The sequence below is a fragment of the Rattus norvegicus genome, chromosome 5 (assembly GCF_021556685.1).
Source record: "Rattus norvegicus strain SHRSP/BbbUtx chromosome 5, alternate assembly SHRSP_T2T, whole genome shotgun sequence".
In the NCBI taxonomy this organism is placed as follows: domain Eukaryota; kingdom Metazoa; phylum Chordata; class Mammalia; order Rodentia; family Muridae; genus Rattus; species Rattus norvegicus.
In genome coordinates, this window is record NC_141538.1 from 153,461,255 (window position 1) to 153,484,052 (window position 22,798).

Genomic DNA, 22,798 nt, shown 5'->3' on the forward strand with positions numbered 1-22,798 from the left:
TTGACCCAGCCTACTGTGGGTGGCACCATTCCTTAGGCTCGCCCCGAACCGTATAAGCACCAAGGAAGATGGCTGAGTATGGCTGCATTCACCTGAACTATAACATGGAATTGTAAGCTAAATAAGCCCCTCCTCCCCAAAGGTACTCTGAGGCAGGGTATTTTGGCACAGCAACGGATATGAAACTAGGACATTCTCTGTGCCTAGGTTTTACATGTTTTCCCCTTAGCTGATGTTTCATACTTTACATTGTGGCTTTGATCCATTTTGAACAACTTTTGCCCAGGGTCAGTGTTGTTGTAAAATTACATAAAAATGGGGGTTGGGGATTTAGCTCAGTGGTAGAGCGCTTGCCTAGGAAACGCAAGGCCCTGGGTTCAGTCCCCAGCTCCGGAAAAAAGAACCAAAAAAAAAAAAAAATTACATAAAAATGGCTGTCTCTTACCCCGCTAGGTCCAGCACCGCAGAGCCCAAAGATATCTGCTAGATCCATCCCATATCATACTGTCAAAGGCCTCTCTCTGAACCTGGCAGCAATCTCTCTACCTACCTAGTTCCCAAGGCAGGTTTCCATGACAGAAACACACATCCCAACTCCATGGCGGCTTAGTGTCCCAGCCGCCACACGCTCTTAAACTTAATTCACCACAAGAAAGAACACACAACACAATAACCTCTGATCCAACTGATAAGATATAATTGCTCACCTAAACATACAAAGCCCTGTACATATCCATCCCTTAAGAACATTCATAACAACCTGTACAGCGTGGAATCGTAACGTCAACCTCCATGTTCTCTCGGCGGCTACCTTCCAGTCCCTCCTGTCTCTTCCTCCTTTCCGTTCCAGTCCTTCCCCTTCCCTCAAACTTTTCTCCCGCCCATCCTTCCTTCTCATCCAATGGCAGGCCTCCTTCTATCTTGTACCTGCCTCGCCTGTGACATCATCCCACAGGTCAGAGCTAGGTGTCTAGTTTTGTTCTGCTACATGAAAATATCTAATTTGCCCAACACCATGCACACTATTCTCCAATATATGTTTTTGACACCTTTGCCTAATATTAGGTAGCAGTAGCTATGTGAGTGTGTTTCTATTCTAGTCTACTTTTCTGAGGTTATGCCAGTACTATGATGTATTTTTTACTATGGCTCTGTAGCAAAATTTGAGATCAGGTATTGTGATGCATATGACATTGTTCTGTTTATGATTATTTCAGATGTTCACACATATTAATGTTATATATCTCTATATACACATATCCTGGTTATGATGGTTTGTATATGCTTGGCCCAAGGAGTGGCACTACTAGAAGGTGTGGCCCTGTTGGAGTATGTGTGTCACCATTGGTGTGGGCTTTAAGACCCTCATCCTAGCTGCCTGGAAGTCAGTCTTCCACTAGCAGCCTTCAGATGAAGATGTAGAACTCTCAGCTCCTCCTGCACCATGCCTGCCTGGATGCTGCCATGTTCCTGCCTTGATGATAATGGACTGAACCTCTCTCTGAACCGTAAGCCAGCCCCAATTAAATCTTGTCCTTACAAGAGTTGCCTTGGTCATGGTGTCTGTTCACAGCAGTAAAACCCTAAGACAGTGATAGTTTTGTGAAGAATGTTACTGGATTTATGGTAGGGAATGAGTTGAATCTCTTCTGAGAGTGAAATCAGAAAAAAATTTCTTTTCAACAATAGCTTCAGAAACCCAAGTATAAACCTAACCAAAGACAGAAGATCCCTATGACTCAATTAAGGGAAGAAAGCCTCCCTAGACACCACTGCCAGCCACCTTAACCAGACATTCCCTAACTCCCTTCCCAGGTGACTGTACATTGTGTCAAGTTGACAATCAATCCCCCTCCACCACCCACCTGAAAACAGATGATGGATCTGACTTCCCATCTGAGTTAGTTTGTATCTCTTAAAGAATGAAAACTATTTGCATTCAGGGGTATTGGGAGAGATTTGCTACTTGCTGTAACCCTGTTTTTATTCTGGTTGTTTGGATCATTGCTTTTTCTCCTCGTTTGTGTTGGGAGTTTCTAGCTCTCTGTGTGGGACACCATGGATCCTTTCCTAGTTCTTGCTCATACACTTGGATGAGGTGTATTCTTCAGTCCTGTCTTCCCCCGCTCCGGGTTTAGGGCTCCTTCAATTGTCTTCTGCAATGCCGGCTCAGTGGTCACGGACTGTTTAAATTGTTCTAAGAGAACTTGGCTGGATGTAGTGACCTCGGCTGGCAGTTCTTTACTTTCAGGACTTGAGATGATGCATGTTTCCTGGCTTGTGGGGAAGGTTATCTATCAAGAACTCTGATGCTATTCTGCTGTTTCTGTGCACCTCTCACAAATCTTAGCATCGTAAGGTGTCATAGTAGGTTCTCTGATCACACCCATTTGGGTTCTAAATACCTCTTGGGTTTGAATATCTCCTTCTTTCTTTAGATTGGAGATTGTCTGCTACAATGGAATACTCTTACCTCATTTGGGTAAGGTGTGCTCACCCACACGTCAAGGGAGGCCAGAGGTTGCTTTTTGGGTTTTCCTCTACCCTCTCCGCCATCCATCCATCCATCCATCCATCCATCCATCCATCCATCCATCCATCCATCCATCCATCCAGACAGGCTCTCTTTAACCTGGAGCTTGCTGTTTCTGCAGAACTTCACAGCAAGCCTGTGAGCCCCTGGGATCCATCTGTCTCTACGCCCTCCCTCTTCCCCTCCCTCCTGCTAGTGTTACAGATGAATTTCTATGATTGTGATTTTGAAAATCTAAGAATAACCTCCTGTGTCTGATATTTTGCCAAAATGATGGGAAGTTGACATAAAGACATATTTTATTTGAGACAGACAGGAATTCCTCTGCTTTTATGAACATGGTACATCTATCCGCACTGGGCAGATTTCTAGTTAGTCTTTCAAACTTTTGTAGTTTGTCCACAAAAGAATCATCTACGTTTTGCCAGATTTGACTTTACATAGCTACCAATTTAGGATTGGTTTTCTCTCTTAAAACAGCCCTTTACAACAGGTACTTCTAGATCACATTTCTCCCACTTACTTTTCGTCTATCACCCAGGTTTCCTCCCAAGGAAAGTGATGCTAGCAGTTTAACTTTATTTGCTTAGTATGAATATATGGCATTTATCTGACTTTTAAAATCTTTAAATTCTTTTTATGTAACTGGCTGTTTTGTCTGTATGTATGTGTGTGTCACATGCATGCTTCGTGCCCAAGGATGCCAAAAGAGGGCTACAGTTCCTATAGGGCTGGATGGAGTCATAGTTGGTTATGAACCACTTCTGTGGGTGCTGGGTTTTCAAACCAGGATCTCTGAACCAGTGCTCTTAACTGCTGAGCCATCTCCCCAGGCTCCAACTTTTGCTATCTAATGCTGCATGTAGAAATTCAGTTGAACTGTTAAGAATTTGCACATTATTTTAGATTGCACATACACGTATGCAAACACCACCCTCTAAACACCACCTTCTTCTCGCTTCCACCCATTCCTACACCTTCCAGCATCGCTGTGCTGCTAGGGGGACTGCACAGCAGCTGTGACGAGCAGACCATGTCGGCTGTGACAGGACAACTCCTGACTGTCACAAGGGAGCTCCGAAGTTAAAACTGTACAGTGCTCCTCTCCAGGACCATGCCAGGCAGCCTGTCACTCCAGCTCGAGTTCTAATGCCTGCTTCTGCTCTCTGCACCCACATACATGAGCACACATGTGTGCATGTACACACATGAAAATGACCATTTTGGGGTTGGGGATTTAGCTCAGTGGTAGAGCACTTGCCTAGCAACCTCAAGGCCCTGGGTTCGGTCCCCAGCTCCGAAAAAAAGAAAAAAAGAAAAAAGAAAAAAGAAAATGACCATTTTAAAATCTGTTCTAGCTTGCTGTGAGTATTGGTGTCTACTAAACTATTCTCTGTACCTGTTGTGAGTTGATAAGCATTCCGTCTTCCTTCCTCACAAACGCACTGGATTGAATCAGAAAAGTGGTCTCAAACAGCGTTAAACCAAGTTATGTCCATGAAGGGGAAAATAAAAAAAGAATCCTTTGATAGTGAAAATATATTTATTTTTTTAATACAATAGCTGCCAGCAATATACTGGTGTTGATGTTCCAGAGAGAAGAAAATGCAAGCATTTTGTAAAGAGCTTTCATTCCTACCCAAGGAATCCCATGAAATGCTCCAAGGCTGTCCAGCATTACCGCCTGGGAGTCCAACTTTTATGGCTTGGGACTCAACTTTTTTTCCTTGATAAAATAATTTGTTTCCCCCACTTTGATCATTACAACAATGAACTTTCAGAAGTCTGTGAGTTTTGCTAACAAATGCTCTCTTGCTCTCTCTCTCTCTCTCTGAACCAAATGTTGATTATTGCCAGCTCAAGAAACTGGTGAATCCGTTACAACACAGTGAGGTGTGGACCAAAATCTTCATGAAAAAATAATTTCTACTTCTCATTTTTTTCTTATTTCCTAAATGGGTTTTTTAAATATGCAGAAATAAATGCTATCTACATGCAACACAGAGGTTCTGGAAGTACAACTGCCTAGATTCTAGAGCCGGTCCGCCTGTGCACAAACCAGTCAGAACCTCTCAACAGTATAAACTGCTCACGAGTCTAGAGCTATGAAAGCTAATGTTACCAAGAAAATTGTATTGTATTCAAAGTCTGTACTATATAAAAAAGGAAGTTATATACTTAAAACTGCGAGGCGTCCCGCTGCTTAATAGTTTCTTAGTATCCACTAGAAAATAGGGAGCCTCCGTTCAGAATCCCTGCTCCAAGACAGAGGGCTTAAAAAGGAGGTTAGACAAGAGCAGAGGGGGAGCCACTCGCATGGACGTCCGTCAGCCCGTGCACGGCATCAGCCACATGGAAACACTCACATCTCCCATGTCAAGATTGTAAGCCATGACCACCTCGCAGAGTGCAGGGTGCTTGCCGCGGGGTCTTTCTTTTATAGCTTCTGTCCATCTGCCAAACGCAAATCTGTTTGACTTTCTTGATATAAAACTGTCTCTCTCTATAAAGAAAAACAATTCTGCCTTTGCAAAACCTAGACAGACTTCCCTTGGATATCCAGAGATAGTAAGAACAACCGAGAGTCAATTTAGGAAGACACAGAGAATAAACACTCAAGCGTGGGCATCTCACACCCACTAAAGCATGTCCTCTTCTCCGTCCTGCATATCCTCTGGTGCGAGGAGGACAGCAGCCATCGCTTGGCCCACTCACAAAAAGAACAGACACACCTCTAGACTCAACCCCACCCACGGCCACGTCATCACCAAGCAAAGTTGGGACACTTCCACCCACAGAGACACTGCAGGGTCACTTCTCCAAGGAGAAGAGATAGTGCCTCCCGTTGGAACGCAGACCACCACCCAGTTTGCACCGTGATGGGGGGCTCACACCCAGATCAGCAGGAAGGGTGAAGCCTGCGGCCAAGGAGTCTCCCTGAGCCACAGGGGCCACTGTCAAGCTTTTCCTGACACCCGCGCTAAGGAATTATTGTTAAGTTTTAAAGGGAGCTGCTTATGAGTCAGAATGCTTCCATAAAGCAGGCGTTTATTAAGTGTCAGCACACCAAAGGGAAAGAAAGCATAGGCACCTTAAAGCAGCCAACTGGGGAGGGAGAAGTCGAAGAAAGAGCAGAGCACTTCCTGACATGCTTCAAAAAAGAAAAAAAAAAAAATCACCAAAAAAATGTAGCAAATATAGACAGTCACAAGCAGGCTCTGGGGGACTACTGAGAAAGGCCATTTTGTTTGGGTGGGAGTGGCCTCTATTTTTACAAAGCTCATTTCTCATTTGTTAAACTGCAAACAACTTAGTTTAGACTGTTTTAAAAAATGAAGAAAAAAAAAAAAGTCGGACATGGTGTGCAGGCCCATAATCCTCACCAGCATGCAGGAGGCGAAGGCAGGAGAGGTGCCATAAGTTTGAGACCAGCGTGGTCTACTTATGACGCTCCAGGTCAACCAGGGCTCCAGAGTAACATCCTGTCTCAAACCAAACAGCAAGAAATCAGAGGCTTCCTCTTCTATGCGGGGACTGACAAGCAAAACTGGAAAATACACACTCACTATGACAACCACTATTATCCCCAGAGAAGTGAAGGACCCCTCACTCGGTCTGATGCAAATGGAGGTGGGACAGGAGCCCGTGGCAGCCTGAGCGTCACGGAGTTTAAGGTGGCACACTCTTCACCCCTCTCCACAGTAAAGTGTACGTAGCACTTCGGCAAACTCCCCCGATCCTGGCTAACTTCTGAGTGGCTCACATGCTGGTCTTTGTCAGGATTACATACGGTCACCCATAGAGAGGTGGGGCTCGGTGCAGCCCAGGGACAGAGCCTTACCAGGCCTGCACAAAGCCCTGGGTCCCATCCCAAGCACCACAAAAAAGAGAAAAGAAAAAGTCTGTCACAAAGAAGGCAGCTGTAAATGTAAGAGCGGCCCTAGGAGAGCCTCTCACAGCAGGTAAGGTAGACAGAGAACCCAGCCAATCATCTCATCATTTGAAAATGAATTCCCAACCCTCAGCCCTTCACTTTCTATGTAGTATTGGATGTTACAATTTATACAAATGACACATTTTAGGCAAAATTAAGTGTCTACTAAGAAACCAGCGTCTCTGCAGAAGCAGTCTTAGATACCCCAGGGCAAACTAGGCTGAAACAGCATATTAACCCGGTAGCAAGCTTTCCAGATTCCTTACTCAATATTACAACTCCCACTACATAAACATTCCTGTGCCATGCATGGACAGCAGCGTGGGGTCCACTGATGTCGCAGCTACTATTCTAATGGCCGAACGCTGCACCTCCAGTTCTGCCCTCTACAGAGTGAATGGACGTGATGGCTGGGGCTCCAGAGTGACAGCAAACTGCTTCTTAGGTGACAGGCTTGTGGCAAAGTGTCTCCAAAGTGGAGGCCAGCGGATGGGCAGGGAAGGGCGGGTGGGCTGGGTAGAAGAGTTTAGAATAATACTGCTTAGGAGTGTGCGCTGGAGAGACCTACTTTGTCTACCCTTAATCCTAGTCTCGAGTAACTGTGTGTTCATGCAAAATACACGTCTGCTTAGAGGAGGCAGGAGCCGTCTGTTAGGAAAGCATAGTCTTGGGGGACTCTGAAGGCATTGCTTTCAAAAGTGCTGTCTACTTGGTAAGTCTCTTGGCGACGTCACTGTACGCGATTTCCACCTCCTTGTCGCTGGGACAGGTGTTGGTGAACTCATCCCTACTGTAGGCGTTTGTCAGGTATCTCCAGATGCCCGTCATGCCTTTGGGAATGTCAAAGTTGCGGTATTTTTTGGCCACCACCTGAAATGAAATATAGATCGAGAGTTACATCTATCTTCGAAGTCCCCACACAAGGAATGTCTGACTAGAGAGACTATTAATTCTAAAAACCTTTATCAGCACGTTCTAAGGCAGGAGTTCCATTCCCAGCACCCATGTTGGGCAGCTCACAAGTGCCTGCAACTCTGAGGACAGAAAGGCACCCACGTCTGGCCTCCCAGGTTACCAAGGTGACCATGCTCACACTCAGAGAGCAGACTGGGACACTGCTCCGGGCACTCGGAAACTCAACAGTAGCTAAGAAAGCCTTCGACCTGGAGATGGCTAAGCATCACTGGATAAATATTTGTCTCAACACAGACTATTGAGTTTGTTTTTTCTTCTTCCTTTTTTAGTTTGTTTTTCAACAGAGCCTCATCTGCCTCTGCCTCCCAAATGCTGAGGCTGTCCGCCAGCTTCTGAAACCATCTTTTCTCGTCGTAGATCTTTACTGTGCAACAAACGGTCATTGGTATTGCATTGAATTTGGTGTCTGACAGAATTAACATTGTGGCCTTGAATGGAAACGCTAGGTCATGGCCACCACACAGAATTGGACAATGTCAGTCCGGTTCACAGTTACCTATTACATCCCTTTAGTTTTAATTTAGCCACAGAAAAAGAAAACAAAATTCTTGCTCAAATCTCAAAATTTTCTCCCTGGAACAGCTTCCTGTAACTCACTTTGGCCTTGAGAGGGAATCCTGGTCTTCCTGCCCATACCCGATTGTGAGCACTAGGGTTACATGTTCCTGATCCGCTGACTTTTAAACATGATTTTCTACTTAGTTAGCTCTAGGATACATCTACTGTGCTGATCTGGCTGGGGTAGAGATGGCTCTGGTGAGGGAGTGGTGCTCCCAGCGGCACCGTCCTCCCGGTGAGCAGGCCTACCTTGACAATGTGAAGCTTGGGCAGCAGGTTGCAGTCTGCTAATGTCATCTCGTCGCCGTCCAGAAACCTGCGTGTGGACGATTTGATGTCCTCCATGCTGTTCTCATCGATTTCGTCAGGGAGGGGAGAATTCAGGTACTCATCCAGCTTCTGCAGCGTTTTCAAGAGCCCCCTCTCCAGTGCTGAAACACACGAGAGCACGTCAGAGAGGAAGCCCAGCCCTGAGCAGGGGCGTGCCCCAGTAACGGGGCCAATTTCTCTCTCACTCTCGGCCCTCAGAACAAGAGCTTGCCACATGCTCCTTCCGGCAAGGGCAGAGTGGTTCTATCTTGCCAACCAACAAAAGCACCTGCATGATTTGTACACAAATACGCCCTGGCTCAGCCCCACTGATATTTAAGTTGCCATGATATGTGGGGAAAGGCAAGTCTACTTCACAGCTAGGAGAAATTCTTCCAAGATGGAAAGCACAATCCCGCTAAGGAAGAAATGTGTCAAGAGGCACCAATGCCTGTACAAACAACCTAAACAGGAAGCCTGGGAGCCTGGGCGCTCCCCGCTAACACAAGGGGCCAAGAGCAGTCCTGAAAATAAAATTTTCCTGAAAAGAAAAATAAATATTACAGTCCTTTTTTTGTGTGTGGAGGGGTTGTTGAGTTAGGGTACTCTGTGTATCCCTGGCTATTCTGAAACTCCCGCTGTAGACCAGGCTGGCCTTGAACTCAGAGATCCACCTGCCTCTGCCTTCCCAGTACTTGGATCTTAAGAGAATCCTAAAACTGAATAAAAACCAATGAAAACTGAGAGGAAATCAGTTATAATTTATGTTAAGCATTATCTTTTAAATGTTTTTAAACTTTTATTTTTATCTCATGTGTACGGGTGTTCTGCCCACATGTGTGTCTGTGCACCGTGTATTGCACCACCTGAGACTCGAGTTAGAGCTGTCAGCTGTGATGTGGGTGCAGGGTATCGAACCCATGGCCTCTGAAAGAACAACCAGTGCTCTTAACCGCTGAGCCATCTCTCCAGCCCCTATGCTAATCATTATTATTAATAATAGCCTATGTACTATCGTAAGGTGTCACCAATGAAAAAGAGACACAGGCACTAAGGAGTCCAAACTAGTGCTTGCCAATGAAAGGAATAAAGTTGTAAAGTTTAGCACAGGCAAAGGTGCTTGTACTAAGGATCAGGCGGCACCAGGACTAACCACTGGGAGGCAGCAGCAGGTCACCAGAAAGTCATCTGTCTGGAAGTCAGAGGACTGTCACTCTCCTATCTCTATCTCTAAGAAGCTATACTAAAAACAAACAAACAAAAAAGGCAGTGCAGTATACACAGCTTTAAATTAAAATAAAAAACAATGTTTCTGGCCTATGGAAATACAGCAAAAACATAAAAGACATGCACATATGGAAATGAACACCTCGAGGTTAATGGAAACACAAACTGATACAGTCTTTCCAATTTTGGCAAAAACTGCATAAAGTAGCTAGACATGGTGGCACAGGGCTATAATCTGCATCCAGGAGAGCTGAGGGCCAATGGTAAGATGTCATCTCATCTGTAATCCAGCTCAGGCACAGTACCGGATGGCACGGTCAAAGAGGCCATCTACAAGGTCTAACAACTGGGAATGGCAGATAACATTCCTATTACATAAGGAGCGTTTATAGAGCAGGAGGCAGACTTGTTTTGACTTGGAAGGACTTGAGGGGATGTGGGGGTGCCCAGGAGATCGCTCTGTAGCCAGCCTACTCTGGAATGTACTGTCACCTCCTGCTGGGTCCCCAGAGTGCTGGGATCACAGCAGCAAGAAGCATTTATAATGCACAAGAATGTGACCGTGTACTACACCACAGTTTTATATAAAATGACTCCCAGTCACTTTGGATATGTTATTGAATTACATACTGAAATTATATTGTGAGTCAGGGAGGATCAGAGAACTGTCTTCTGAACACAACAGGACCCTATACTCATGAACTCACAGAGCTAGGGTCGCCTGCACAAGGCCAAACCAGTCAGCATTCCAGCATGGGAATGGGGAGACTGGTGAACCCACCCCTAGCTGAGGAACTACTGACAGCTGACAGCTTCTGGGGGAGGGAGAGTCACCCACGCTCCAGTGGATAACCCCACACCCAGGAAGACATGAACTGCAAATTGTAAACAGTGGGCCATTAAAAATCAAAAACAAAACATGAACTTGGAAGATGGGGGGAGGAGGTGGATCTGGTGGGGTTGGTGGGAGGGGCGGAGTGAACGGGATCAAAATGCATCCTGTCACGTGTGATTGTCTCAAAGAATGAATTTGTATCTTTTAAAAATTATCCCTGAACACTTTTCCAATAAGCATAGCTTACTCTATTCCTCGTGTGGTTTGAATGTGCAGACTCAAGGCAGAAGTATTAACTGTGATACAAACATTCCTCTTGTTAAAGTACACACACAGTTGTGCTAGGGTACAGCTCAGTGTTAGAGCCCTCGCCTAGTCTGCGAGCAGCTCTGGGTTCTTCTATCCCAGAGTGGATATCCTAATTTTGAGAATTTTAACTTTGAGGTAAGGTCTCACACTATCACCCTAGCTGGCCTTTGCTCCAGTGGCAGCGGGATTAAAGATGCACTCCACAAGCCTGGTCCATTTCTCTCTCAGTGGTTAGGTTATGGCTAACTAGATCTCTCCCCCTGCCTCACGGCCCCTCCACCCCATTTCCCTTTAGTTCACGCACTAAATCCTACTAGTTTACCCTGTGCTTCGGGCTAAGTGTTGGCCCTGACCCATGTTCACGTGGCCAATGCACCAGACATCTAAGTCCTTAGACTTGGGCCCTAAAGACCTTTAAAATATTCAAATATATTGGATTCTATAAACATTTACTAGGCTGGTAAAGCAAACACTAGTATAAACCAGGGTTATGAGTGTTGGGAGGTGCGGCCCCCACCGCCCAGACTTACTGAAAGCTCGCAATTGCTCAGCAACAGGAAGAGAACTGAGCGCAGCACACACCACACAGGGGACAAGCACTCAGCTCAAACTTGATTTAAGTGTTTTCTAAAGTCTTGGGACAGTGGCAGGCCCTTCTGGAAAAAAGTACCTTGGCAACCAGAATTCCTATTTACCAACAGGTATTGAATACAAAGCCCTCCATGTTAGGTGCTTGCTCTGCCCCCTTTCTTACATTGTAAAGACAGCAGGCGTAGGTGGCCACTTAAGGCAATAATAACTTGACAGATAAAAAATAGAATACAACGTTATACTTAAGTGAGTCACTTTTCCCTCCCCCAGCCTTCACCCGCAAGGCAAAGGAAAATTCATTTTCTTCTCCTCTCCTCCCCACCAAGTAGTAAAAGAAATCCAACCACCTCTCCAGCCCTCAAACACTGCACACAGAAATAAAAATATGACCAAGAGAGCACCAAGCCGGCCAGCTAGCAGGCCTGGGTATAAAAGCCGGCTTTGTGAACCCGGTGGCCCGGCAAGCAGGCAGCCCAAACACTCTGGGAAGCAGGGGCTCCAGCCTAGCCATTTGCTTAGGGTATAAATTGCTTGGACAGAACATTAGTCAGGAAAACGGCCAATTACTCAAGAAAATTGCTTCTAAACCAAGGCAGCCACAGAACACATTATAAAAATAGATGTATGCCAGGCCCGGGCACTAAAACGGTCCCTTTCCCCTTCACTGAAGAAAAACATTCCAGAAACCAAGAGCAAAGACATGGAAATCCCAGAGTGAATTATGAACCGCTATAACCTTGAACCAGATCCTAGGAAGGAGCCATAGCTGGAGACTGAAATAGCAGGGAAGTCAGCTCATGCTTCGCTCTTAGGTCTCTGCTGCTATTAACAGCACGGCCGCCCACCGCCGCCCACCCCACCCCCACCCCCGGGCCAGCCCATGGGCTGCCAGAGCCTTTGGACCCCAGCCCAAGCTCCCACCCTGCCTCCAGCCACAGCGAACTCCAGATATTTTTAGGGTGCTGATCTCTGTTTCTTTTTATCACTGCTCTAACTTTTGGTGTTTGGAGTATGTTTTTTTTTTTTTAAACAGAGTTTCATGTAGTCCAGGCTGGCCTCACACTATCTTCTAATTAAAACAAACAAACAAACAAACTGTATCTGCACTACTAAACTATCTTCACCATAATAATGACCTGAAACAAAAACTCTCGTTTTATGATGTAAAGAAATCTGAGGGCTGCTGAGTCTAGTCACCCTCTGAAGGCCACTCCAAAAAGTGTTCACTAAATTAGCACACAGGCACAACAAAAGGCGGGAGCTAACTTTAGGCTACCGGAGCCCCATAATAAACAAGAGATTTAGTAATCAACTCATCAAAGCTAAATCCATCTATTTCAGCACCCGCCACAGCTGCTCCACCCACTGCCCTGAGGGTACCCCAGCTCTCTGCAGCCTTCTGGGTAACTCCTCAGTGTCTGAGAACTCAGCAGCCTCCCATCCCACACCTACCCACCAGATGCCAGGCCGTGAGGCATACGCTGGAAGACAGCAGTTCAACAGCTTCCTCCAGGGTCTCATCGCTCTCCCGACTAACAGCTCAGATCCTTAAAGGAAAGCCTGAACCTCACACATTCCCTTACACTCGCTGTCTTCGTAACAGCTCATACTGTTTGTTGAGTTTTTGTTCCTTTTGCTTTCTGTTGGGACAATCCAATTTTCTTTTTTTACCTTCATTAGCCTCTGGTCTTGAGTTCTTGATGTACGCAGAGAACTTGGCAAAGATGTCCATCCCAGCAGTGTTTGACTCTGGGTGTTTTGGTGAGAGCTTTAAGTACCTAAATAGAAAATGTAAAACTGGATTACGGATCCTTCCAGATGACATCAGCTCAAGTCCTGTCACCAGCAGACCACTGTGCTGGCTACAGACATCTTTGAACAGTTACTGATCTAAGAAACGCCACCATCTGTTTTCTATGGCACTTTTCAAATGTTTTCCCCCTTAGGAAACAAAGCTCTGCCTGGTGTTTTTGTTCACATATTAATATTCTTGGCAATCCAAGGGCATCCACTCCCACCTCCACTTAATGACTAGAATGCTACAGAAATGGTGACTTGTCAAGGGACGGAATGCACTCCATCTTCACGTCCAACACGGCAGCCATGAGCATGAGGAGGCTATCAGAAGACAACTTTAAAAGGGTCTCAGAGACACAAAAGCAAGGCTTCCTCACTTGCTCTAGTCTCAGCACCAGAGGCCAGGGCTCTCACAGCTGGCTGCTTAGTATGCAGGCACTGCCCGAGCCTGTGCGGCAGAGTGAGGGAGCCAGCCAGCAGAGGAGCCCAGGCTGGTCAAGCATCGTGATCATCCACAGCCGGCTGAGGACAAAACCAGGAGGAGGTGGGCCGTTCACTGCCAACCAGCGCCCGGCTTTCCCACTCCCTCTGTGCTAAACAGGCTGGAGTATATTCAGGACACAGTACTGTGCGGTAGATAAATGGGATCTCAGACACCATACTGAATCCTCTTTTGTGTTGTGACCAAGTTTTCAGCTTAAGAGACAGCGCACAGCAGCTTGGAAGAGGTGTGTGCACTCGTGCGCACTGTATCTCTAAGTCTCGGCCACACATACGCAGTGTTTCTTCCCCGAGTGGACAGTCTTTGGGAAAGGCTGGGCTGCTCCTCCTGCCTTCAGCAGGGCTTGCCTCACCTCAGAGTCTCAGCTAGAGACATTCAGACCCTGAGCCCTGGCACAGAATGTTAATCATCTGGAAGGCTCTGGAAAATGAACTGTGAGGTAAAATTTCACACTAAACTACTTTGTTTCAACTTATTCCGGAAGATGCTGCCTGGTCTGTTTCCCTTAAATTAAAATGAAGGTGAAACAAAATTTGCAGGTCTTAAACTGTATTATGACACAACACAGTACACACACACACACACACACACACACACACACACACACACACACACACACACGGGGCGGGGGGGGGGGGGGGGGAGACAGAGACAGAGAGAGATTGATTGATTGATTCCAGGCTGATTTCAAACTCAGCCCTCCTGCCCTAAGTGCTGGAATCACACTAGTTTATATTTCCTGGGCTTGCTATTGTGATTTCAGAAAAGGGCTATCTTCTAAAAAAACTCAAGCAGGTTTTCCTTTAAACCGGTCCACCTAGTCTCTCAGGTTTTAACACTAGCAACTTCTCCCATCAACATCAATTACACCAGGTGTCTTAATGACCAATGGAGTGAGTTCACCTTAATCATGCATGTGCTGAACGCTCTTCCTCACTGTAGCACTCAACCTGCACCACCTGGGCGGACAGCTAATTCCAAGGCTGGCGTCCCTGGATTTTCCCTCACTGAGCATCAAACAGAGCCATGCAGGGGACATGGCACCTCTTCAGCCCATCTGTGCCTTCCTCAAGTCCATTGTGCAAAATTCCTCCACCATGGATGACAGTGCACATGTGATCTCTGTACTTGTGAGGCTGGAGGGTCATGAGTTTGAAGTCACAAAATAAACCCCATACAGCGCACACTGTGGGTTACACACCGATGCCTGTCCCTTCTATTTATCCTTTCACCTCTAGCAACAAAGCTCAGTTCTGGGGGCGGAGAGACAGTGTGATAGTTTGCCCTCTAAATAGTTGGCACTATTTAGAGGTGTGGCCCTGTTGGAGAACGTGTGTCACTGTGGGTGTGGGCTTTAAGACCCTCATCCTAGCTTCCTGGAAGTCTGTATTCTACCAGCAGCCTTCAGATGAAGATGTAGAAGTCTCAGCTCCTCCTGCACCACGCCAGCCTGGATGCTGCCATGCTCCTGCCTTGATGATAATGGACTGAACCTCTGACCCTGTAGGCCAGCCCCAGTTAAATGCTGTCCTTAGAAGAGCTGCCTTGGTCATGGTAAGTAAGATAGACAGCTAGTAATTAAAAGCACTTGCTGCTCTTACACAGAAGACAGGGTTTCAGTTCCTAGCAGCCATGTGTGCAGGCTCAAAGCCACACTGTGTGTCCAGTGCCAGGGGACCGAACACCTTCTGACCTCCACAGGCTCCTGCACACACAGACACAGACACAGTAAATTCAAGCACAGACACAGTAAATGAAACTTTAAAAGCATCAAGTTTTAAAGCTGTGGGATAAGTAGTTTATTTAAAAAAAAAGACTAACTAAATTAATAAAGTAATAGTAACAATGACAACAATAAGTACTCTCCCTACCTCACCCCACCCCACCTTCACCCCACAAACAAGACAAGGCCCTTACACCTTGTAGTTTCTCACAGAAAAGGTGTGTCCAGACTGCACTATGCCCATGTGTCAGGCCCTGCAGGGGTGGCCTCACAGGGCTCACAGCTCCAACCCCAGCCTCTGCACATGTTGGCCTACCTTGTTTTTTTAAGGACTAGGAGAGAGGAAGAAGAACGACAACAAAAAAAAGTAGCAACACTGTGTACATAAAACTTTACTCAAACGCCTCAGTCTGCACATAAAGAAGAAAGAAAATACCCCCGGAAAGAACTCAGCACAGTATGAACACTGAAACAGAAAGATATGTGTGTTTAAACTGAAAGGAAAAACCATCTCCAGTTACAGCAGCTTTATAAACCTGTCCACAGAAAATGGAGGTGAAGTGTGTGTGTGTGTGTGTGTGTGTGTGTGTGTGTGTGTGTGTGATTACAGGTATGGAGGGGCATTCCTTTAGTTGCAGAGGCAGGTGGGTCTGAGTTCAGGGCCAGCATGGCCAGCCAAGGCAACATAGGGAGGCCCTGTCTCCATAAACATATAAATAAATAGTAAGAAGAAAAGAGAGTGAAAATGTTTGTTTCCAGGTCCAATTTAAAGCACAGGGCATCAAGAACCCAGCATGCTTTGCTTTTAGCTCTATTTTTCCTAATATCTACTCTGAAGAGTAGAAGAGAACACAAGAAAACGCCTGTTTGGCCAAAGTGGACACACCACTATATCCACACACTGATTTTAAAACAAATATGTAACAGTTGTGAAAGGCGCGTCATGAGTATCTCTAGAGGCTTCTGTGATGCAACAATCCTGAGCTGGTGCCAGTGCCAGACCCATGCTCTAGGTTGGGAGCATAAAGCCTGCCTGCAGGGCAGAGGCCTTGGCTCCATTTATTGTATCCAGATAAGATGCACGGGTGGGGACGGGTGGGAACGGAACCAGGATAGTTTTGTGTGTTGTTCTACACTTTTCAGAAAACAGAGGACACCAGGAGTACTGGGAAGCAGTGACAAGAGAAACTTGAAACCCTTACACTGTGAAAGAAGGAAGGACGAGGTTGCTGGTTGGCTTTTAAGCACTGTAGAGCAGGATTAAGAGAATGCAATTTCGGGTTTACCACAGAATTGCTAACCCAGGGGCAGTTCTCTTCACATCACACATAGCCCATTGTGTAATGGGCTAATTACAGACAGCAGGATGGCTCCTAGCTCCTCCCGCAGTTCACCAGATGGCTTAAAAATAAATAGTAAAACTTAGTTTCAGTGGTGTCTCTTCTTTAAACAAACATTTCCTCCAGCTACTTCTGTCTCTCCACTTGTGTCTGTCTGTGCTTTCATTTTGTTTTATGAGACACGGTCTCCCTGGCTGGCCTAAAATACACTAGTTAGACCAGGCTGGTCTTGAACTTGGAGAGATAAGCTTTGCCTCTGCCTCCTGAGTGCTGAGATTAAAGGCCAGCACCACCACTGCCCGGCTACTGCTGTGCTTTTTTTGAGAGCAGGGGCTAAGCCCCAGTTCCTGACCCATGCTGTTCTGCTGTCTCTGATTGATGAGTGGGTGGCGGAGGGCTGGTAGAGAGAGAGATGAGGAGTGGTGATGGAGGGCTGGTGGAGAGATGAGGAGGATGCTGAGCAGCTTCTTCTGGAACCGTCTGACCCAGTCATCCCATCTCTGGGAAATTCATCTGGACATGAAGAGGAAAAGTAAAAGCAACTGGCAAGAAAGGAGGGTCAGAAAAAAGAAAAACATGTTTGGAGTTACGAGACAGCTCACAGTTAAGAGCACTGGCTGCTCTTCCAGGGGTGCTGAGTTCAGTTCCCGGCACCCACATGTTGGCTCACATCTGTCAATAATGACAAAACACTCAAATATATAAAACACACAAATAAATACTTCCTTAATAAAAGAAATATATTTTAAGGTTAATTAAGATGGAAAAGCCTAAAAGAAAACTAATAATGCTTTAAAACTGAAAGTTGAATACAAACTTTCTATCTGCAGTTTTAATTAACATCACAGTGCATGTGGGACGGGAACGTTTGGAATGACTTAAGGAATCCCAGGTGACTGCTTCAGAAAGCTCCCTTCAAACTGCCCAAGAGCACACGGCAGCTTTGGTGGCCTCTGCCCATCTAGACTTCCCAACTGCAAGCCTATCTTGCTCACCAGTAGCCGGATTAGCTGGATTAGCCTTGCTTAGAAAGTCTAGGCAGAAAGCCCATTCTGTACTGATTAGGTATTAGTCTTACAAGCGTGTCCTGGCTACTCCAATCAATGCTGTGAGAAGTTAAAGACCCTCAGGACATGTCGGGGCCAAGCCAAACCTTCAAAGCATGCAGCATGGCCATACATTCGGATACTCACTTGGGTGGGCACAAGACTTCTTCAAGAAATTCCTCAATCTTATTTACATCCGTTTTGACTTCGCTGTTGAAGGTTATAAATGGTGGGTGGGTCCCAGGAGCCAAGTTCTGCAGATCTGCAGGCTTCCTGTTAGGCAAAACAGTGGTCAAGATGAGATCACTATTCACTCTTAAAAGGCAGCAGCAAGTTCTCAGTGGATCTGATCTAACTTTTAAAGTCTGTCAGAACGAGCAAGGTCCAGTGTCCGCTCATGGCGAACAGGAGCAGCAGCCACACACAGCATACAATGATGTGCTGTAAGCAACCCAGAGTGACTCATTTCTCAACCAGAGACGAATCCTTCATCCTTGGGCTTGGAAGAAGACTCAGCCAGTAAGAACGTGCATGGCTTTCAGAGGACTCAAGTTTAGCTCCCAACACCCACAAAGGGTAGCGCATAGCCACCTGTAAGACACAGCGCATCTGATATCCCATGCTAGCCTGCAACTGTGCCAGCACTCGAGTATAGTGCACACGCACACACACACACACACACACACAGGCACACACACAAGCATACATGCACAAGCTTTAAAATAAAGGGGTAAAGATAAAAAACAAAGTCCTTCATTTGAATTCCAAATTCAGCCTGGCTGTTTTACAGTGGTGGTAAAGACTTAGGGCTCAGCCTGCAACTCCAACCCTAACACTTCCTACCTTGGACCAGCACAGAGGAGCAAAACGTCTCCAGGCCAGCATTCTTTTCAATTTCCTTTTGTTTTGCTTTGTTTGGGGTGGGTATAAAACGAAGGAGAAGAACAAGCTCCTGGTCCCTTTCCTATCTCCACTGCAGACAGGCTAACAAAGAGAAAAGACCCTGGAAGACTACCTAGTCACCCAATACATAAAAGATGGTATGAACGAGTGAGAAATAATACAAAATGGATAAAATATTCATGATATGTAAGAAAGACCTATGCTTTTGTAAGGATTCGTCCAAATCAAATCATCCAAAGACTATAGCAACAGCGGTGGTAAAAGACTTAGGGCTCTGCCTGCAGCTTCAACCCTAACACTTCCTACCTCGGACCAGCACAGAGGAGCCAAACGTATGGTAACCCCTTTACTCTCAGCAGATCTTGGTTGGAGGCTAGCCTGGTCTACCTAGTTAGCTCAAAGCCAGTCAAGGGTATAGAGATCCAGTCTTGAAACACAGGTTAAGTAGATACAGGTCCAAGGAATTATACAAGAGGGAAGAGAGGTTGGAGAAATGTCTCGGTGGCTAAGAGCACTGGCTGCTCCTCTAGGAGACCTGGGTTTGAATTCTAGTACCCGCACGGTGGCTAAGAACCAGCTGTAACTCCAGCCCACGAGGATCTGATGTCCCCTTGTGGCCTCTGCACATTCATACACGCAGACAAAACAGCCATTCATGTAAAATGAAAATAAAATCTAAAAAGAAAAGGTGACTGGCAGGAGGAGCTCGGGGGTGACGGTGGCACTCTTGAAATCCCAGCACTCAAGAAGCCAAGGCAGAGGACCATAGGTTCCATTCCTGGCCCCTCTGGGTAACAAAGAACAAAGATGGAGCCTGTGGAAGCAGGGCCGCCTCAAAAGCAACTGAGAGATAAAGAGACAGAGCAAGGGAGCACGCAGAAAATGTCAAATACACAAATGCTAAAGAAATCCAAGGAGCTGGAGAGACGGCTCAGTGGTTAGGAGCACTGACTGCTCTTCCTAGAGGTCCTGAGTTCAATCCCAGCAACCACATGGTGGCTCACAACCATCTGTGATGGGATCCGATGCCCTCTTCTGGTGTCTGAGGACAGCGACAGTTTAGTCATCTACATAAAAATAATAATTTCTTCTTTTTTTTTTAAAAGACATTTCAAAATGCAACAAGGAGGACATTTTCCTACTAGGAAAAGTTGAAAATAGCATAAAAATCCAAGAAAGACAGCTAAGCTTGATGGTTATAACCACCAACAGCAAGAACACTGTTCCTGACTCAGATGGATCTTGACCAGGGCTATATAGAGACTGTCATTTAAAAAACGAAAAAAGCCAATAAACAGAATAGTCTACCACCCTTTTGCTTTGCAGTCCATGTTTTTTTAATTCATGTAGGCTAGAGAGATGGCTCAGAGGGTAAGAGCACATACTGCTTGTTCTTCCAGAGGACCTGAGTTCAGTTCCTAACACCCGAATGGGGTGGCTCACAACCACCTGTAACTCCAGCTCGAAGGATCTGGTGCCTCTTCCTAGGCTACCTGCACTCATGTGCATGCATACACACACACACACACACACACACACACACACAGACACACACACAGACACACACAGACACACACACACAGAGACAAACACACAGACACATACACACACACACACACACACACACACACACACACTCTTAAGTTAAAATAATAAAAATAGGGGCTGGAGAGATGGCTCAGAGATTAAGTGCACTGACAGCTCTTCCAGAGGTCCTGAGTTCAAATCCCAGCCCCAACATGGCAGCTCATCCAATACCACCAAGCAGACATTTATGCAGGCAAAACACCAATGCACATAAAACAAAAATAAATCATTAAAAAGTAATAGAAATAAACAAACTGCCCTCACAGCCACATGTGGGAACTGGCACCCATGACCCCGCCACTCAGGAGGCTAAAGCAGAATCCTTAGTGACTTTAAAGTATTTCAGAAAAGAAGCAAAGAATGGGACAGCACGAAAATGATCAGTTCTATGATTGAACAGGAGGTGTGGGCAAGTGTTTTCTCTACCTTTATTAAAAAAAAAAAAAAAAAAAAAGACAAGGTCTCGTATAGCCCAAGCCGGCCCCAAATTCACTGTGTTCAAATTTACTTGAACCCAGATCCAAGCTGGCACTGGGCTTTCTAACGCTCCTGCCTCAGTCTCCTAGTACTGCGGTTACACGCATGGGCTACCTACTGTAGCTGGCTAATTCTATTCTGATATGTCTGAAATTTTTCATAATTAAAAAGCAAACACTAACGAAATACCTTCAAAGAGCTCCTACCCACACCCGCCCCAGTCCACACAGCTCTTTATCCTATTTTTAAATTAGCTGGCCTGCCTGCCCTCTTCCTTCCTTCCTGACCACAAATGCAAAGAATTTGAATTTAAAATACCTTTAAGTATATCACAAAGGAGAAAATTACTTTGACATTAAAAGGGATTTCCGACAGAACAGACCCTGCAGTTAGCCCTGCGATAGTCATTTCCCAGGTCCCATCCATCCCTCCGTCCATCCCTCCATCCATCCGTCCATCCATCCACCCACCCACCCACCCATCCATCCTCCATCCCTCCATCCATCTATCCCTCCATCCATCCGTCCGTCCATCCACCCATCCATCATCCATCCATCATCCATCCATGCACCCATCCATCCCTCCATCCATCATCCATCCATCATCCATCCATCCACCCCCATCCATCCCTCCCTCCATCCATCCATCCGTCCGTCCATCCATCCACCCATCCATCCATCATCCATCCATCCATCAATCCATCCATCATCCATCCATCCATCATCCATCCATCCATCCATCCATCAATCCATCCATCCATCCATCCATCCCCTCTCTCTGGCTCCATCTTTTAATTTAGGTTAGGAAAAAAAAAGTACCTCTTTCTTTGGCTACATTCTAGTCAAAGATCTAAAAATTAGCTTTGTGCTGACATCTTTAATCCCAGCACTGGGAGGCACAGACAGGCTGAGTTCAAGACCGGCCTAATCTATATAAAGAGACCCGGTTTCAAAGCAAAGGAACAAATAGAAGACTTAATTACTAATTAGTTCAAATTTTCCCACTCAGAGCCCACCTTCCCTCTGCCCGGCACTGGTGTCTAGCTGTTCCACACCCAAGAAAATTCTGACAGGACTCTCAACTGCAGAAGAGGACTGCTTCAAAGTCTGGTTTGGTTTCCATCTGTCTCTCCGAGTGTTTAGTGTGAGAAGATCTCGGCACAGAATGGAGGACCCAGACCCACCTTAACTTGGGACAATGGAAGACTTTTACAGCTGCTTTTCAAAGTAACTTGAATTAGAAGACTTCTATTACTTCACCTCCTGTGGGAAGGGGGAGTATCCTCTTAGGTCGTCACCCAGAAGCCTGCTGATCTTCCATCACTATGACCTTGGTGGCCTTTGTCTGTATGTCACCCACTCAGCCTCAGACTCACACTGCTTCCATTCATAATCTACTTCCTTCTCAACTCATTGTACAGGGTTCAGAAACTCAGTTCAAGGTTTACACATCTTCAAATCTTCAGTCTCAAGTTAAAAAGATCAAACAATGAGAGGCAGAAAATAATAAAATAGGATTTTATCAAGACTCAACCTGCACTGGGTTGGGGATTTAGCTCAGTGGTAGAGCGCTTGCCTAGCGAGCGCAGAGCCCTGGGTTCAGTCCCCAGCTCCGAAAAAAAGGAAAAAAAAAAAAAAAAAAAAGACTCAACCTGCACAAAACGAGGGCCCACGGCTGAAGCTCAGTGTCAGAACAGCTCCCTGAATGCACAAAGCCTTAATTCAGGATCCGCACACACAGTGAACACACACTCACAAACACACGTGTGCAAACAGTGCACATGGAGTAATTCCAATGAGTAAGAAAGTAATCTGACTGCGTGCAAATTTTGACCACCTAAAAACCAATTTTATCACTCCAAAATCATAAAGCATAACTTTATAAATACATTTATAACACAATAAATTATATGCCTAAGGGATTGGGAACTTAGCTCAGTGGTAGAGCGCTTGCCTAGGAAGCTCAAGGCCCTGGGTTCGGTCCCCAGCTCCGAAAAAAAGAACCAAAAAAAAAAAAAAAAATTATATGCCTAAGTGGAAGGTAAAAACATAAAGCCTATCTTTCTATAAATATTATTTTATGAAGAGTTTACATTGGATAAAAGAAAGAAAAGGCTCAGTGCTTTAAAAACAGACCTTGGAAGGAACCAAAG

The 22,798-nt window shown here is 45.8% G+C and overlaps 1 protein-coding gene across 1 annotated transcript in view; it reads right to left on the reverse strand.

The window, feature by feature from the left end:
- Window positions 1–4,057: 4,057 nt before the first annotated feature.
- Clic4 (CLIC family member 4) overlaps window positions 4,058–22,798 on the reverse strand; it is a 59,746-nt gene continuing 41,005 nt past the window's right edge. Inside the window, 4 exon segments of the mRNA NM_031818.2 lie at window positions 4,058–7,337; window positions 8,250–8,431; window positions 12,943–13,049; window positions 17,827–17,952. Of these exon segments, the coding sequence (NP_114006.2) occupies window positions 7,173–7,337; window positions 8,250–8,431; window positions 12,943–13,049; window positions 17,827–17,952 (580 nt within the window). The 3' untranslated portion in view covers window positions 4,058–7,172.